At 38.6% G+C, this 19,293-nt stretch overlaps 1 protein-coding gene and 1 long non-coding RNA gene across 2 annotated transcripts in view; one reads left to right on the forward strand and one right to left on the reverse strand.

Moving 5' to 3' along the window:
- LOC138736912 (neuroendocrine convertase 1-like) overlaps positions 1-19,293 on the forward strand; it is a 430,075-nt gene that overhangs the window by 358,576 nt on the left and 52,206 nt on the right. The window contains exon 5 of the mRNA XM_069887107.1: positions 15,248-15,366. Coding sequence (XP_069743208.1) covers positions 15,248-15,366 — 119 coding nt within the window. The remainder of the gene's footprint in view (positions 1-15,247; positions 15,367-19,293) is intronic.
- Positions 2,118-4,209, reverse strand: LOC138737711 (uncharacterized). Its single transcript, XR_011341166.1, has 2 exons — positions 4,105-4,209; positions 2,118-2,331 (listed from the first exon to the last, which is right to left on the reverse strand). It is a non-coding gene; the product is annotated as an uncharacterized lncRNA (long non-coding RNA).

Consider the following 19,293-nt stretch of genomic DNA (forward strand, 5'->3'; position numbering starts at 1 on the left):
CATGTGACCAATTAACCTACTAACATCATATTCCTTTGAAACATGGGAGGAACCCCATGTAGTCACAGAGAAAGCATACAAACCCCTTACAGGTAGTGGCGGATTTGAACCCAGGTTACTGGCCCTGTTGTAGCGTTGTGCTAGTTGGTATGCTAAAGATGCTGCCTTCATTGGTTTTAAGTAATATCACTACAGTCATTCACAATAACATTGTGAAGGACCTGCCTTTATTTTGGCAGGGAGAGAGAGGATAGGAGAGAGTCATTCATTTTATGAAGTTCAAGGTGGTTGCAGGAGAGAATAAACAAAGATTGTGGAGATAACCTCCATCAAGCAAATTGGTGAGGAATGTTGAGAGGAGATTGGTCATTTGGGATTGCAGTTAGTAGTTTCTGTAGGAGTGGTATCGGAAAGGTCGTAGTTTTGAAAATATATGCACAGGTACCTTCCACTTCTCTGAACTGGAGTGGAAGGATTGCCTTAGAAGGAATATAATGAATGGAAGTTCAGTCTCCCTTGAAAGTGGAAAGATAATCTGGAGGCCAAGGCTAATGCATTTTAGCACATTTTTTAAAAATCCAACTGCGATCATGATTATGTTTCCAGTTCTTCAATTAAATCAGTGTTAAACTGTTTTATAAGAATATACAGGGTTAATTCACCGCTGGCGCTCTGGGTAAGCTGAATAAGTCCAGGTACCTAATTCAATAATGTTACATTTTTAAAGTATTTTTGGAGGCCTTGAGGCAATTGCAAGCAGCTCATTAAATTAAACAGGAAAGTCTGCAGACACTGTGATGGTAGTGCAAGACACTGAAATGTTGGAGAAACGCAGCATCCGTAGGAAGTAAAGGGACATCACCAACATTTTGGGCCTGAGCCTTTCATCAATGTACAAACAGAAAGCAGGCAGATGTTTGAATAAAAAGGTGTGGGCATGAGTAAGGTGAAGGACTAAAGGCTGACAGGCAAGAGGTTTGGATGGGTTGGAGGGTATAAGAGAAACAAAGCCAAGGTAATGGGGGAGGGCTCTCTGAATAGAGAGTGATGATGGTGGGGAGATGGAGGAAAGGAGACAGATGGACAGGGAAATAAAGAGAGGGAGGGAGGGGGCTAATGGAAAATGGAGTGAGAATTAATGCCATCTGGTTGGAGAGTGCCCAGATGTAACATTAGGAATTGTTCCTCTAATTTGCAGGTGGCCTCACTTTGGCAGTATATAAGATCATGGACAGACAATGCCATTATTACAGGGGACAGAGCAGAGGCATTCAATGAAAATATTTCCCAATCGACATCCAGTCTCCCCAATGGAGAGTAAGCCACAACAGGAATACTGGATGCAGTAGATTATCCCTGCAGAGTAACAAGTGAAGTGTTGCTTGAAGAACAGTTTAGGGTTCTGAATGGTGGTAAAGGAGGAGGTTTGAGTGGAAGTGTAGCATTTTCTGCAATCACAGGGGTAGGTACCAAGGAGGCAATAAATGGGAAGAGATGAATAGACCAGGGAATCACAAAGTGAGCAGTACCTGTAATGGAGAGGGTTGGAGATGGGGTGATGTGTCTAGTGGTGGGATCACATTGTATGTAGCAGAAATTGTGGGGGATAATATGCTGGATGCAGAGGCTGGTATGGTGGTAGGTGAAGACAAAGGGAATCCTATCTTAGTTGTCTCTGGGGGTGGAGTGAGCCAGGACAGTTGTGTGGGAAATAGAGGGCAAGGGCCAAGTTGATGACAGTAGAAGGGAAGCAATGTTTTTTTTTTAAGAAGGAGGACATCTCGTGTTCTGGAATGGAAGACTTCATTCCGGGAGCAGATGCTCCTTCTCCATGACCTGTTGAATTTCTCCAGCATTTTTGTGCATTGGAGCTCATTAAATTCTCTGATTTCATGCAATCCCATGTAAATTGATCCTGAGCTAGACTCAGCAATATTTAGACCTAGTCTCTTCCAGAGCTATTTGGCTACAATACAATGGGCACTATTTCATTCTATATTGTCTGTGATGCCACAGTTGCTGCAATTCTTTCTTTGCACATTAAAATTGTTTTGGAATAACATTTTGACTGTACAATTTTGCTGATGGACATTGTTGAAAATGAAACAAGAAGTAGCTGTGGAATTCCAGTGGCTATTTTATTTTTAATAACAGCAAAATTATTTGGAGAAAGAAGACAAGTTGATTGTACTTGAGGCATTTGATGTTAACATGATCCTGTCTCAGTCAGAGCATGTTCTGGAAAAGCCTTCTCAATCGATTGGAGATTATTGCAAACGGCGGAAGCTTGTGAGGGTAACCTTGACCCAGCATTTGCCAGGGAACATCTTACTGTGGAAAAAAGCATGGCAGGATGAGAGAATGCAATAATATGGACATGTTGCAATTTTATTGAAAGGACTAGAGGTACTGGAGCACCAAACAGTAGCCATAATCAGACAATTTGATATATTGTTAGGGAGTGGAAACAGCCATGATTTCTTCATGTACTCTGGATGTAAAGCTGCCATTATTTCAAGAAACTGAGAACCCCAAAGAATTTGCACAATGTGCAGCTAAAGGTTCCCACTGTCGATCTTAAGAAACCTATTCAGTTGGTGGTTTAACATTTTACCCATAAAATACCAATGGTGAAATTCTGCAAATTGAAATTCTTCCAACATCAGTTTACTTACACAAATACTAACAAGTCTATTTGTTAACCAGGCACAAGCAGGAAATAACTTCCAAGTAATTTTACCCAAGCAAGTTAACTTGGGGCTTAAAATAAAAATGTAAGATTTGTGTTTTGTCTTAAAGTATAAGCTATTTTACCCAGGTTTGGATAGGACACATATCTATTTGCATTGCTGCAGTATTAGGTTGCAGGTTTGCTGTTTACCTTGGAGTTTTCCTGTACTTAATTTTATTTCTTCACTGATATCATTGGAATTCAATTCTTGCAGGAACATCAGCAGATTTACCCTTTAACTTTGTGTCTCATTCTGGGTACATCAGGCACAAGGGCAAACCCAACACAGTCAGAAAGCAAAAGGCTGTCTTTTTACTATGAAGACAAACATTTCCTTTTCATTGGTAGAGCTATGCAATGTGTCTTTTCATCTGATTCTGTCATACTCTGGAAATGCCATGATAGATTATACTGCTGTTCTCTGTCTGATGATATTTCTATCCCAGTATAATGGGAGGTTTTTTTTAAACTGGATTTAAGGTTTTAAACTCAACCTCAGCTGAACTGCTGCAGTGATGCAAAGAAATGAAAGCTCCATAAAAGTTTGGGTTTTTTTTGTAATGGTAAAGTGCCTATCTTCAACTTCTCTATAACTTATTTATTTTTATCTCCCAGAATAGTGATATTAGTTGGAAGCTTTCGGATTCATTCTTGTGCATCACATCAAAGAATTTCTAATCCTTTGTTCAGAAACCACTTTGTCCATAGGGTGTTTGTTCAGTCAGAATGATAGGCCTCGCCTTACAGCTTATTTTACAGCTATAGCACAACCCAATCTTTTTCTCACAAATCTACGCTACACACAAAAGTCTTTTAATTGTCAGGGAAGTAGACTGTCAGTTTAACTGTTTAACATGATTGTGTGAGAGAGACAGGTTTGTGTTGAAGTCTTTTCAAAGCACCATTCTTTTTCCACAACACTTCTGGGTAACCTATTCTTTTATTTCCAAAGGAGTCTGCATCAAATACCAAAGGAGGGGGGAAAAAAGACACAATGTAACTGGAAAGTACCAGGAATAATATTCTGGACCTAAATAATTGACCATTCCCCACCAGGGCTATCACTGTAATCCTTTTCTAAGAGAAACTAGTATCCTGGCAGAGGACTGTTAATTCTGGATTACAATTTAATTCTGTAACTTTTTATGTGGACATATTTACGAGGTTTAGTTTTAAATAAATGTCAAACTTTTTACAAAGTATAATTTTAAAAGGTATACTAGCTAACATAGTTTATATCTAAATTAAAAATTCTATTGTAGTCATTATCTTTTAAAAAAAATATGCATAATAATTAAGCAGATTTTTACTAAACATTAGGAGTAATGATTCTCTCTGCTAGTAATATCAAGAGTCTGGACATCTTATCTTACCAGACGTAGTTTTCAATCAGCTGCCAGAGAGAAAGAAAACAATTGCCAAATGTACATTTGTATTATCTGCATTGATGAGGTTATGAAGAAATCATTCAGCAGTTTTCTGTGCAGGCAACCCTCAGTGACAGATCATTGGACAAACCATCTGAAAATTTCCTCAATCCCTCCTCCCACTCCAATAAACAGCACCCCTCCCCCACCACATATTTGATTATCCCAGCATCAGCTTCTGAATGCAGCTTTGATGACAAGTGGAAGTGGCTGAGCAGGTGGCCTCAGTCTTCTCATTTGCCTGGTTGATATGGAATTAATTGTCTGTGTTCCCTGAATATGTTAGAGAGGGTGTGATAGTCTAAAGGATCCAGGTGTCAGCCAGTGGCAGGCCTTGTGCGCTAAAAAACAAAGTATTTGGACATAAGGAAGAACATGGAAAATTGGGATAAAATATTTTGAGGTAATGAAGGAAGATTAATAATTGAGAAACCAAAGAAGAAAAAGATGTGAAAATAAACTACGGAAAATAGAGGAAATCTGAAACAACCAATAAGTGAAGAAACTGTCAGCAGATCCATCAGTAGGTATGGGGAAAAAAACCAAGTTGATTGTCAGCTCACTAATATTCCACCAGAACTGCAAAAATAAATTATTTTTTGCAGGATTATGAATTTTCTACAGTGGAAGGGAATGACTAATGTATAGGATAATTTGCTGTTAAACATTTAAGAACAATACTTGATTTATCACAACTGTTTCTAACTTAACCTTTCCTTGTTTTAATGAGAGGTCATTGACTTGAATGGCTAACATTAATAAAGCTGCCTGACCTGAGGATTTCCAGCATTTTCTGTTTTGTTTCTGTTCAATCTCTAATTTAGCTTGGATTTGAGTAACAGACCTAATGAAAGGGGAATGTACTCAGGTCTGGAGCATTTGCCCATGTTATTAATAGAACAGTGCAGCAGGGAATGGTGTGATCACCCACTTGTCTGCATAGAATATGATTCAAAGTTAAACTAAAACTCTGCTGCTTGCCTCATGATACATCTCCCCCTATTTCTTGCATATTCATGTGTTCACCGAGAAGCCTCTTAAAAGCTACTATTCTAGTGGCTTTCACTACGACCTCTGGCAGCCTGTTCCAGGTACCTAACACTGTGTATTTTTTTTTAAAATGCCCAAACATATCTCCTTTGAACATCCCCCACTTTAAATGCATGCCCTGAGTTTGTGAAATAATAACCTGCAACATTATTTTCAAATTATATTTGAGTGTTATAAAAGCACAAAAAAAAGTTTTTTTAAAAATACTTGCAGGCTGAATAGCATCCATGGAGAGATAAAGAGGGATAATATTTCAGTAAAAACACAATGCTGAAAAAACTCAGCACGTCCAACAGTATATTTTATATAGCAAAGATAAAGATACACAACCAACATTTTGTGCTTGAGTCCTTCATCAACAAATGGGCAAAATGTAGATGGGTGTCTGAATAAAATGGTGGGAGGGAGGGGAAGGGGGGAGAAGTGCAGTTCCACAGGCAGGAGGTAATAGGTGGATAAAGGAGGGAGGGCACAATCACAATAGCTAATGGGGAAATGACTGTGAATTGAGAGGGAAAGAGGTGGAGAGCTGGAGGAAAGGAGACTGAGTGATCAGGAAGAGAGGGAGAATGGGGAGTAGTCCACCAGAAAACCAGAGAAGTCAATGTTAGGATATGAAGGACATCTACAACACTCAATGCAGGCTAAAGCCAATATACATTGTGAAGGACTCCACACACCCCTCATGTAAATTGTTCTCCCTTCTGCCATCTGGTAGGAGGTGTGGTAGCACTTGGATGCTAATGTCTAGATGGGCAATAGTTTCCTTCCTCCAAATCATCAGGCTCCTGAATTCCCAGAACATATGTGGATAGTGTACCATGGACTTTTACTATATATATCTTAATATTTCTATGTGTTTAACTTCTAACATATTTATATAAATATGCTCCATGGTCATGGAGAAATGCTATATCATCTTTACCAGGTGTGCATGGGATGAATGATAGATAAAGGTGACTTGATCTGGTTGAAGAGAAGCCACAGTGAATGAATCCCATTTCCCTGTAATGTTGGAAATCCAGTTTTACCATGTGGCTTCTCCAATTTACAAGTAATCTTGGTTTGGCAGTGCATGAGGCCATGAACAGACATGCCAGCACGGGAATGGGGTGCAGAATTGAAATGGTTGGCATTTGAGAAATCCCTGTCATTGATGCAGACAGAGCGGTGGTGCTCAGTGAAGTGATCTCCCAGTCTGTGTCCTGTCTCTCCAATGTAGATAAGGCCACAACGAGCACCAGATGCAGTAGACGAACTACTGAAATACACACGTGAAGTGTAACTTTGCTTGGGAGGGGCTGTTTGGGACCCTAAATGGTGTTGAGAAAGGAGGTGTGGGCACAAGTGTGGCACTTCCTACGGTCATAGGGGAAGGTGCCAAGGGGGTGATTAATGGAAAGAGATGAGTGGATGAGGGAGTCATGGAGGGTGACTAAATATTTCAGGGTTAGTTTAGTTTTTCATCACATTTACTTAAATACAATGAAAATGCATGGTATCCAGTCATCGCAAAAATGTCACTGCACCCTGCAGGATTTTGGATTTGGAAGACATAGTGAAAGCAAAGTAACAATATTAATCTGAACCATGGTAAAACTGGATTTCTAGCATTTTAGCATTACAGGGAAATGGGATTCATTCACAGTGGCCTCCTGCCATTCCAGGAGCCTCTCGGTAATGACCTCTAATAAATGTTAATTCTTTCTCTTCACCAGGGTGCTGCCTGACCTGCTCTGTGTCCCTTACATTTCTGTTTTTAATTTAAGAGCTCCAGCTTCCACAGCTCTTTACTTGAACCATATTATGCTGTGGTTTGAAAACTTTTCTACTTTGTTGCAATGTTGGAATCATCTATAGCTTCATTCTGTGTTGTATTGTTCGATGTGATGCATTATCCCAGGCAAGCTATTTGGCAGTCTCCCATTTCCTTTTCTCTCTCCTGAGCAAGGCTTTCCTTTTCAATTGTGTGTCAAGCCAATTAGTAGCAGGAGTAAGCCAAGAGGCCTTTCTCATCTTTTCTGCCAATCAGTGAGGTCATGACTGATCCTTTACTCGCATTGACCATAGATTCTTTTCCCTTAATGTCTAAAACTCGATTATGATCAGCCTAGAACATGTCCAGTGTCTCATTGCCCAAGTGATGTCTCAGGACATTGTGCCACCAAAACATTGGAAACTTTCTGTTCCCAAATCTCCTGAGCAATAAACATCTCCAGAAATGTTCATAAAGATATTGTTTTCTTTAAAATGATTAAGTGCACATTCCTGTCAAAAAAAAGTCCTCATCACTTTGAGATCTGCCAAAGAATAACAGATGAAATTTAGCTTGAATATTTCTGTTTTGATGCACTTTGGTAAATTAAACCAGGTTTGGGACTTGCACAATAAATGACAGGACCCTGCAGAGAACTGGAGAACAAAGAGATCAAAATTGACAAGTACATAGTTCCTTAAAGTGGTATTACATGTAGATACGATGGTGGTGTTTGGCATTCTTGCCTTCATCAATCAGGTTACTGAGTACAAGAATTGGGATGCCATGACAACTGTACAAAGCATTGGTAAGTCTGCATTTTGTGTATTGTGTGCAATTCTGATCACCCTGCTTTTGGAAGGATGTCATTATGCTGAAAAGGGTGCAGGAAAAATTGATAAGAATGTTACAGGGTGGTTTGAGTTATGAGGAGGAACTGGATAGTCTGGGTGTTGTATCTCTGTAATAGAGGAAAGCAAAGGGTGACCTAACAGGTATATAAAATATGAATTTATGTATATAAACAACACCTCTCTCTGTAATTGGAACTGGATTTCCTAAAGGAAAGACCACATTCTGTCTGGGCTGGTAACAGAATGCCATATACCATTATGCTGAGCACTGATACACCTCAGGGCTGTATGCTCAGCCCGCTCCTGTTCATGCTACTGACCCATGACTGCATCACCAGATCCAGCTCCAACAGTGTCATCAAGTTTTCAGATGACACCACAGTAGTTGGTCTCATTGCACTACAGAGATGAGATGGAAAATGGTGTGAGTGTAACAACCTGAGTCTCAACGTGGACAAGACGAAGGAGATTATAGGGATTTCAAGAAGACCCAGGATCAACCACACTCCACTACAACTCTAGTAGAGAGACTGCACTTCCTGAGAAGACTGAAGCAGGCAAGACTACTGGCCACCATTATGTCAACCTTCTATAGGCGCTCTATCGAGAGCATCTTGGCTGGTTGCATCACAGTGTAATATGTTTGCTGCAGAGAAATGGATCAGAGAACAATAAGAGTGGTAGAAATGATCACTGGAGTCACCCTCCACCCCATCGACATGATCTACTAGGATCGTTGTCTGAAGAGGGCATGCAAAATCACTGAGGACCCCTACCACCCCACACACAACATCTTTCAGCTGCTCCCTTCGGAGAAGACATACAGGAGTATCAGAGCCAGCACCACCAGTCTGAGGAACAGCTTCTTCATGGGCAGTGAGAATGCTGCACAACCAAAGGAACTGTTCACTAACCATCCGTGACTCTCATTTGTACAAAGTGATATTTATTTTTATCAATAAAATACCTGTCCTGCATATGTATGATTTGTCTGTATGTATGCTATGTCTGGTTGTGTGTCTGCATGTTTTGCACAGAGGACCAGAGAAGGCTGTTTTGGCAGGTTATACTTGTACAATTAGATGACAATAAATTTGACAACTTAAAATCACCAGGGGCATATAAGATGAACGGTCACATGCTTTTTTTTCCCCCAGCAAAGGGGTGTCTAAATTAGAGGGCAATGGTTTACAGAAAAGGGACAAAGATTTAAAAGGAATATTTTCTTTTTTATTGTAAAATATTATTAAAAATATTTAAAAGTTGAACAATACAATTATAAAATGTGCTACAAAAACATTTAAGCGGGTACTAGATCAGAAAGGTTGAGAGGAATCTGGACCATACACAGGGAAGCTCACAAAGACAATTGGGTTGTCTGGCTTGGTTTTGTTTCATATATTTCTTTGAGTTTCTCGGAAATAACAGGGATTAGTTTTTAAATCCTGTGAATTGCTTAAGTTAAAAATCAAATCAACCTATTGCATTAACAACTTTTCTGTTCCCCTCAGCTGGGGATTTTTAATGTGTCCAATCTCAGATTATCTTCCAAGGGATAATATAATAAATTTGCACCAAATAAATAAACTGATCGGAATTAAAAACTGAAAAAAATATTCGCAGTAAATGTTTGAATATATCAGAATATTTTTTTCATTCAATTTGATTGCTAGAATGTGTTGACTGAAAGGGTGTTGGAAAGCATCATCAGGAGTAACCCAAAAAGGGTATGGTGTGAGGATAAGTAAAGTCATACATTTCAATGCAGCTTAACTCTCTGAGTTTTAAGTGGTGAGAATTCTATACAGGAGGATTTGTGCATTCTGATTCATGAAAAACAAAGTAAATATGCTGGTGGAGGAAGCAATTAGGAAGACAAATGATATGTCTATTGCTTGGAGGTTGGAGTTCAAGAGGAAGGGAGTTTTGACTCAAGGAATTGGTGAAACAAACCTGCAGCACTCTCTGCAGTTTTGGTTTCTGTAGTCCGGGGAGGATATATAATTAAAGATATTAATAGCTCAGCTTTGAATCTCCAAAAGAGTGAAAGGAGTGCTAAACTCAAAATTTCAAGACCTCAAACTGATGTATCCTGAAAAAAACTGAGTGAAATATTTGTTTTATATTTGAATGAGTCTTTAAAAATATGTATTCACTCCGCTCATCTATAATTTTCCCTTTCTGCTCTTCCCGAGTCTCTAAGAATATTCGAGAATGCCACATGGACACATTTTGATGATAAACATCAAATTTATTTGTTCACTATCAAATATTTCTTCACAATTAAAAACAGAACTTATTGGAACTACATGACAGCATCTGTGTAGAAAGAAACAAAGCAAATACTTCAGATCAATGATCTTACTTCAAAATTGAGAAAAATTAGAAATAAAACAGATTTTGAATTGCAGAGGGGAAGAGAAGGAAAAGGAAGTCCCTGAGAGGATGAAGACAAAGAAAGACCGAATAATGCAAGAGGTGAAATAGGGAAATAAAATGTAAATGGAAGAGATATGAAGAGGAGGTTTTAAAAACGTGAAATACTTGACAAGAAGAGAGGGAGAGAGAATAAAAAATGTAAGTTTTAATTATGAAGTACAAGATGGGAATGAATGAATTTGATGCTGTTCTGTGCAAAAGAATACAAGAACATAAGGAAGAAGCAGGAGTAGGTCACTCTGCCCTTCTGTTGGAATTCAGCATGATCTTGGCTGATCTTTTACCAATTTCCTAAATAATCAAAACCCCATTTCTCTTGATTAGCTTGACTGTTTTGAATATACATTTTCTGGTAAATTATTCTAAAGAGTCACTCTTTTCAGTGTGAGGAGGTATTGCTGCCCTATTACAGAGTTTCACCCTGATATTTCCATTTTCTTTTCAATTAAAACATGTATGATGTCCTCCTTTTCCCAGTTCTGAAAAATAATTATCAACCTGACATTTAATTCTGATTCTCTATTCAATATCACTGTTTGACCTGATAAATAATTCCAAAAATCTCTGCTTTTATTTCGGAGTGTGAGCACCTGCCATATTATACTTTCAGATAATTTCTCGCAATCTCGTTCTTTCATCAAAGCACCTCCATAATTAATTTCAACCATTTACTCCTAATCAATTTTGTATCCTGGAGAATGTTGCATTCTATTTTTCTTTAAGTCCATCAGCCTGTTTTGCCTTGTCAACAGCTAAGTTCATTTTTTCCTCGCAACTTCTCACTCACAGATATGTCACTGTTAACTTCTACATGCCTCTCCAACTCTTCATATCTCCAATTACTTAGATTACTGCAGTTAAAAATAAAAAAAATTACAAATCATGGTGGAACTTTCATGACAGCTTTTCATTCTTTTGTTTCATCTTTCTTTGGATTCTTTATCTCACTAACTTCCAGTGTTCAATGTGGCATTTTCTGCAACAATGCTTTTGCAGCCTCAACCTCTGGCGTTTTTCTCTCTTCTCATGATTACTTGTCACTTTTGTCCAGAATTTGGAGCTCTACATCAATACAGGAGATACGTGGTGCACATAACATACTGAAAATATTTGGGTAATTTATCAAATTATACAGAATGGAAACAAGCCATTTGAGTCAACTCATCCATACTGATTAGTCGGTCCCGTCGTGTTAATTATACAGCCCATCATTTGGTCCACAGCTCAATGGACAGAGTCATTCAAGTGCTCACTAAGACACTTCATAAATACTTCAGGAAAGGCATTCTAGATAGTTCATTTGTTATCATCTGATTGAACATATTAAACCTCTCCAGTCCATGATGCACACACAATAGACAGTACAGAATGATCACAAATAATCAAAATAAGTAAATATAAATATTTTGGGATGGTTACATGGTTCATCATTCTCACAGCCTGCAGAAAGAAGCTATTCCCCAGCCTGGCAGTCCTGGTTTTGTTGCTCCTGTACCTCCTTTCTGATGGTAGAGTCAAAGATACTGTGTGCTGGATGGAAATAGTCTTTTTATAATTCCTTGAGTCCTAGTTAGACAGTGCTCCCAGTAAATGACATTGATCGAGGGAAGGGAGACCCAGTGATCGTCTTGGCTGTTTTAATGTATAGACTTCTGTTCCAATGCTTTGCAGCTACCATACCATTGGAAAGAAGCAGCTAGTCAGGATACGCTCAACTGAGCTCCTGTAAAAGGTTGTCAAGATGAGGGCATTAGCCTTGTCCTCCTCAGACTCCTTAGAAAGTGAGGGCACTGCTGTGCTGTCCTGACTAATGAGAGATTGGTGGGGAGTCCAGGATAGGTCATCCCTTATAGGCACACCATGGAATTTTGTGGTCTCCATTTCTCCACAATGCAACAGTTGATGTGTACTGGAGAATGGTCAACCTTTGCACCTCCTTTGTTTCCTTTCACATCATTTTAGAAGCCTTTCCAACTGTAATATGAATGAGGCCAACTAATGATTCTGTTAGAACTCAATCTGACAGTGCAGTCCTGAGTCAGCAGCATGAACAGGAGTGAGCTGAGCACACAGCCTTGAAATGTGGCAGTGCTCAGTGTGATGGGGCATGATGTTCGCCTCCAACCCAGACAGACTGTGATCTTTCCATTAAGAAGTCCAGAATCCAGTTGCAGAGAGGCAGCATGGTTGGCGCAGCAGTTAGAGCAATACCTTTATAGCACCAGTGATTGGGACTGGGGTTCAAATCCTGTGCTGTGTGTAAGGAATGTGTACATTCTCCCTGTGTCTGGGCTTTCCCCGAGGGCTCTGGTTTTTTTTCCCACCATTCAAAGCACACTGGGGGTTTAGGTTAATTGGGTGTAAATTGGTGAGCACATGGGTTGAAATGGTCTGTACCATGCTGTATGTAAACTTTTTAAAATGAAAGAATTTAAGAGAGTGGTATTGAGTTCCCAGCGAAGATGGTTTATCCACCAACCTCTGATACATACACTAACTAGTTGAAGGTTCCCGTCAAATCCCCTCTTAATGTTTCTCTCCCCTTATGCTAAACCTATATCCCTCGGTTCCATCTGTCTCTGATATGGGGAAAGGTTTCCTGCCATCTTCCCTATTGATAACATTCATAATTGTATGTGCCTCAGATCTTAACCTCTTCTGATTCAGGGAGACTTGACTGAATTTCTCCAGTCTTATCTCATAACTAAGGTGCTCTCTCCCAGGCAATATCCTGGTGAATACACAGAGATGCTGGAGGAACTTAGCAGGTCTCACAGCATCCATAGGAAGTAAAGCTATATTACCAATGATTTGGGCCTGAGGCCTTCCTCAAGACCTGCTGAGTTCCTACAGCCTTTCTGTGATTTAAAAAAAATAAAATAAAATAAATTACAGTCTGCAGACTTTCGTGTTTTCCTCAATATCCTGATGAATCACCTCTATCTGCTCTTCAGTACAATCACAACCTTCCTGTATCATGATGACCAGAACTACTTGCAATATTCCAGCTGAAGGCTGACCAGGGTTTTATGAAGTTGGAGCATAACCTCTCTACCCTGTATTCAAAGCCCAAACTTGCGAAGATCAGTATCCCATATGTCTTCCAAATTTGCCTCCTTCTTCGGATTTTAATCACAAGGCCCCTCTGTTCCTTATCACCTTCTAAGACACAACGATTCATGGTATATGTCCAGCTTCATCAATACTCTCAGACACTTCATACATGGAAGGATTAAACTCTATCATTTTCCACCCATTTAACCAACATATCTCTACAGATTGCGACTGCATAGTCAACCATTCTGCCATTAATTCTGCCCCTCACATTCATATCCAAGTCATTCACATTTATTTTTATAAACAGCAAGGGTTCCAGCTCTGATCCTATGCACACCATTCATCACAGACATACAATTTCCAAAATAACCCTCTTCTGTCAAACCAAGGTGGGCTTGCAAAGGAAATGGTAGAACCCTGGAGAGTGTTGTGAAAGAGGGAGGCCTAGGAATACACATTAGACAGAGTTGTGATTAATAGGCTTTAATTACCTTAAGACACCAGCACATGTTGCTGGCCTGGTTCCAAGACAGGTACTGAGGGAGGAGTTTGGGTGTAACAGCCTTTATGGGGATTTGCAGGGGAAGGAGTCACAGGTGCAGGGGGTGGGCCAGCTCATACAGTACATACATACAGATAGTACTAATAGCTATCCAGTGGTTGCACCATAGGTTTTTTTTCCTTCTGAAAGTGGTGACCTATGTGGACAGTGTGGTGAAGACATTTGCCATGTTAACCATATTGAATGGGGATTGTGTACAAAAGTTGGAAAATTATGGTACAGCTAGATATTGATGAGACCACAGTTGGTGTGCTGTTAGTAGTTCTGGTCACCCAACTATAGCAAAGATGTCAATAAGTTGGAAAGGGTGTAGAAGAGATTTACAAGGATGATGCCAGGACTACAAGGCTGGACTTGCAGAGAGAGAGGCCGGATAGGCAAGGATTTATTCCCTAAAGCATAATAGGCTGAGGGGTGACCTTTTCTGAGTGATATAAAATCAATCTACCGGGACCAATGCCTGAAGAGGGCTCACAAAATCAGTGAACCGGTGCGGACTTGAAAGGCCAACATTTCCGCTCCGTAAATGGTTATATGGTTATATAAGGGGCATTGATAAAGTGAATGCTCAGTCTTTTCCTCAGGATAGACAATTCTCTAACTAGTGGACATTAATTTAAGGTTAGAGGGGGAGGGAACTATGAAGGATCTGAGAGGCAACAAGTTGGGCTGAAGGCCCATTCATGTGCAATATAATTCTTTGATTTACAATTTATCTAGAATATTCATATGGGTTGTAATTGGGGATTGCGCAAGACCCATTTTTGTTTGGCTTTTGTCTAAAAATAATTGAGGAGATGAATCAAAAATTCTATAAAAGCTCCATCACTTTTGATTCACAATTGATTTCCAAATTTTAAGCATGAAAATTGTTAACTAGAAATAATTTGCTAATATATTATATTTAAATCCTGAATATATAAAGCCTATATACACATATGCATATATCAAACATATCAGCATGCGCGCGCACAATCCTTTTAAAATGGGTTAAAGGTAATTAGCAATGAATTTCTTGTGCATTTCTGTTGCTCCAAAGCCATAATACATTTGGAAAGCAACTGGAGCATTTTCTTTGAAAATGTTTAACTAAAAATCCATTGTTGGCAATACTTGCTTTCTGGTAACTGTTTATAATGCCCCTGGAATTGAGAAGAAACAAAGAGTACTGTTGACAATTGGGGAGCTCATTTTCAAAATTATGTTGAATCTTTGTAAAGTGTGTGCCAAGATTTTTTTTTGGGAAGAAATGCTATTTCCTCAGAAAATTTCTGGTGAAAGATGAGTTTGAAGGCACGGAGATACCAAACATCAAAAAACACCAAAATGATTTATTTTTCCTCCTATTTTATGTTTCTCTTTGCTCTCCAGAGCTTGTAAAAAATGAGGACAAGATTGAAAGTGTTATCTCCAATGTCAACAATTCCAAAGAAATTTCTGATGACCCATTAGTCTTCAATGATCCTTACTGGCCCCAACAATGGGAATTGGTGAGTTTACTATCAATGCAGTTTTAATATTTCATAAATATAAAAAAAATCTATTGTCTTCTCAACTTCTGAGCAATGGTATTGTGACACTTATTTCAATATCATTGATCGTCCTTTTAAAAAGTCTCTTTCTGGGCATTCTGTGCTTAGAGTAGCAACCTTTTATTGCTTATTCTATCAGTTTTATGAAATATTATCTGATGCATGACCTTTCAGGTTTTTTTTTTACCTTATCAGTTTTTACAGTTTCTACTGATTATTCATGAGCTGCAACATCTGAAAAGTCAAACAATGTTCATATGACATTGGTGAGGTTGGCAGAATACGTGAAATTAGTTAACAGAAAATGGCAGAAGCTCCAGAATGCAGCGTCCTGAATTATTGAACTCTGTGCTGTGATTAAGGGCATACACAGCCTCAGCCTTCCTCAGTTGCCATTGCAATATTGTATAAGAATAAAAAGAACCCTGCTTTTCTGGCAAATTATTTAAAAGATACCATGAATTAAAAGAGAGATAAAGAAGGGGTTAAAGATGAAAACAGCACTGATAATTGAGGGGGTGGGGTATTAATTGAGAAGAAGACTTAGAAAAGTTAGGGAGAATGAATGAAAAGATGGAAAGATCAAACTATAAAACAAAGGGAGAGGGGATGCATTGAGGAAAAAAGAGCAAGGCTGCATGAATATAAAATACAATGAGCAAACAAAGCAGCAGCAGGAAAGAGAACAAAGATAAAAATAAAAACAACAAATATAATTACAATGAATTGACGTGGAGCAATTGAGAGCAATAAAAGCAAGATTAATGGAGAGAAATATAATGGCAGAAAGAATAGGAAGTACAACAAAAAAAAAAGTTGAGTTTTGCCTTGGTAGCTATAGGGGGCAATGCAACCTTGGCTGTGGTGCAAGACTTGCGTTTCTATGCTGTGTCATCTATAACCTGGATACATTACAGTTTATTAATTGAAGAATTTTGAAATAAATGCATTATACTTGTGCTGTACTGGTAGAGTGTGGTATGATATCCTTTGCAGAAAAACAATTTATTGCTGTTTTAATAATAAAAAGACTTGACATAAAAATATTACCAGGGTTATTGGCTTTTAATTTTTTAAAGATTTAAGTTTAAACCCTATGTTCCACAATTGAACATTGACCTTGCTAATATTATGTGGGATTGTGATGACACCTACTTGAATTCTTGCTGAAAATTGACTCAGGCAAGCAATGGTTGCTTGAGGTCACCATTGATTTTTCCTTTGCAGGAAACTATTTTTCAGGTGAGAAGTGGGCAGTTGCCATTTGAAAATCACCCCTGATATTCAGTAGTATTATCCATTGGCAATAATAAACCTAAGATGCTCATTTGTTTGTAAGGGATGTGCTTTAGGATTAGTATTTCCCCCAAATGGATTTAAAATGACAGAATATATGATACATCAGCTTCCCTCTGGTGAGTATATTACATTATGCGTTAATGGACAGCCAGTTGTGTTAACGTTTTGGAATTGTTTCAGCAAAAGATTGAAACCAATTCTGCTGTAGAAAAACTTGAAGCTGAATTTACCAGCAGCTGATGGATAGACCTGTTACACATTCAATAAAAAGGAATCTCTTTTTAGCTGTGCATTGTAATTTGCAGTTAAGTGTTGATGATCTGATTGTGAATTAAATCTGTGATTATCAGAAGTTAAAAAAAAAACCACAGAAATCCACAATGTGTTTGTTAGGAACTGATAACAGAAAAGACGGATGTAAATTGTGGAGTCTTTTCACCATGAGCTATTTTTTTTCTATATTATATTTATCTTATATTATCTATTTTTACATAAGATTTCCAGAAAATTTCCTTTTGTTTTTGTTTCAGATGTGTCATTCTCAGTTTTGCATCTTTAACTAATTTCCTAGTTAAGCACTAAATGAGAAGTTATTTCTGCAAAAACAAATACTACAGTTACTGGAAGTCTGAAACAAAACCAGAAAATTATTGAAATGCCAACTGGAGCATCTGTGGAGAGAGAACAGGAGTAAAGATTTCAGGACAATTGCTTGTCATTGACCTGAAATGTTATCTCTGAATAGTTATGATTGTAACAGAAAAACCATGAGTAATTAATTTAACAAAAGATGAAGGTGAATGCGAACAAAATTAATGGCATAATAAATATTCTGGTATGCTATATAAATATGCAATTTTGTTATTGGAATTTAATGTTAAACTTTAAGTGCAGATTTTTAAAAAAATGGACAGGCTTCAGTCTGAGTTTAGAATTTATCCCTGATGAAGGGTTTTAGGCCTGAGCTGTTGATTATCTATTGCTTTCCATGGATACTGTCTGGCCCACTGAATGCCTCCAGCACTTTCTATGTTGCTTAGGAAGGATAGCAACAAGGAAGAGAGAGTGCAGAGTAGATTTATGAAAATGTTACCTGGGTTTCAGAATCTATATCACAAAGAAAGATTGAGCAGATTAAGACATTAATCTTTGGAGCGTAAAAGGTTGAGAGGGGATTTGATAGAGGTATTTAAGATTATGAGAGGGATAGATAGAGTCGATGTGGATCGGCTTTTTTTCCCATTGAGAGTAGGAGAGATTGAAACAAGAGGTCATGAGTTAAGGGGCAAAAGTTTAGAAGTAACATAACGGGGAACTTCTTTACTCAGAGTGGTGGCTGTGTGGAATGAGCTTCTGGGAGAAGTAGTGGCGGCAGGGTCAATTTTATAATTTAAGGAAAAATTGGATGGATATATGGATGGAAGTGGAATGGAGAATTATGGGCAGAGTGCTGGTAGGTGGAACTAAAGGAGAGTAGTTAGTTCGATGTGGACTAGAAGTGCCAAAATAGCCTGTTTCTGTGCTGTAATTGTTGTTATGTGGTTGTATCCCTTTCCTCCACTGCATTGAATATTATCCTTTTCCTGCATTACAATGAAGTTGTGGGACTAAACCTGAGAGCCTGCACATATAAACTGGTTGTCCTATTCACAGACATATTTAATCTCTTCTGACAAGAAGTCAAATTCTCCATTTGCTTCTCAAAGGTCAGCATTATCCCAGGACCAAAGAAAAATATAACAACGATTCTAAGTTACTACCAATTGGTTGTTTTGAAATCCAGCATCATGAACTGGTTTGAGAGGCTAGTCACAGTTCACAACATCTAGCCAACCTAGACCCACTTCAATTTTCCCACCTTGCTCTCCACTCAGCCCTGCAACACTTTGATTACAGTTCGTGGACATTAAGTTTGACTTCAGTGCCACAGTCACCTGCAAATCTATTCCCTAACTTCAGTATCTCTGCCTCAGTGGCCCCTCTGCAACTGAATCTTTGACTTCCTGACCAACAGACTGAAAATAACGAAGATGGGTAACAACAGCTCCTAGAATATGTGTAGTCAATCCGCCATTACACCATTTCAATTCCATTTTCAAATTTTCTAATGACTGCACTGTTGAGGCGAGATGTCAAATAACAAGGAATACAAGAGATTGAGAGTCTAGTGGCACAATGCCAAGGTTAGGGATGGCAATAAGTAAAGGAGATAATCGTTGATTTCAGGAAAAGGGGCAGAGTCACAACCCTGTTCACATTAATGGCTTTGAAATTGAAAGAGTCAAAAGCTTCAAGTTCTTTGGAGCAAGTACCTTCAATGACAACCTGGGACAAACATGTTGACATGAAGATCAAGAAAGTGCACCAATGCTTTTACTTTCTTAGAAAACTAAAGCATTCGGCATGTCCCCCTGACCCTCAACATCTTCTAAGGATGCACAATTGAAGGCATACATTACTGGATGCACAACAGCAAAGTTCACATTTATTGTCAGAGTACATACATGCCATCAATTAGAACCCTGAGATTTTTTTTACTGTGGGTCAGGCAGAATTTCTACTTACCAGAAGTTCAGAAAACTGTTC

This window comes from Narcine bancroftii, chromosome 6 (assembly GCF_036971445.1).
Source record: "Narcine bancroftii isolate sNarBan1 chromosome 6, sNarBan1.hap1, whole genome shotgun sequence".
Lineage (NCBI taxonomy): Eukaryota > Metazoa > Chordata > Chondrichthyes > Torpediniformes > Narcinidae > Narcine > Narcine bancroftii.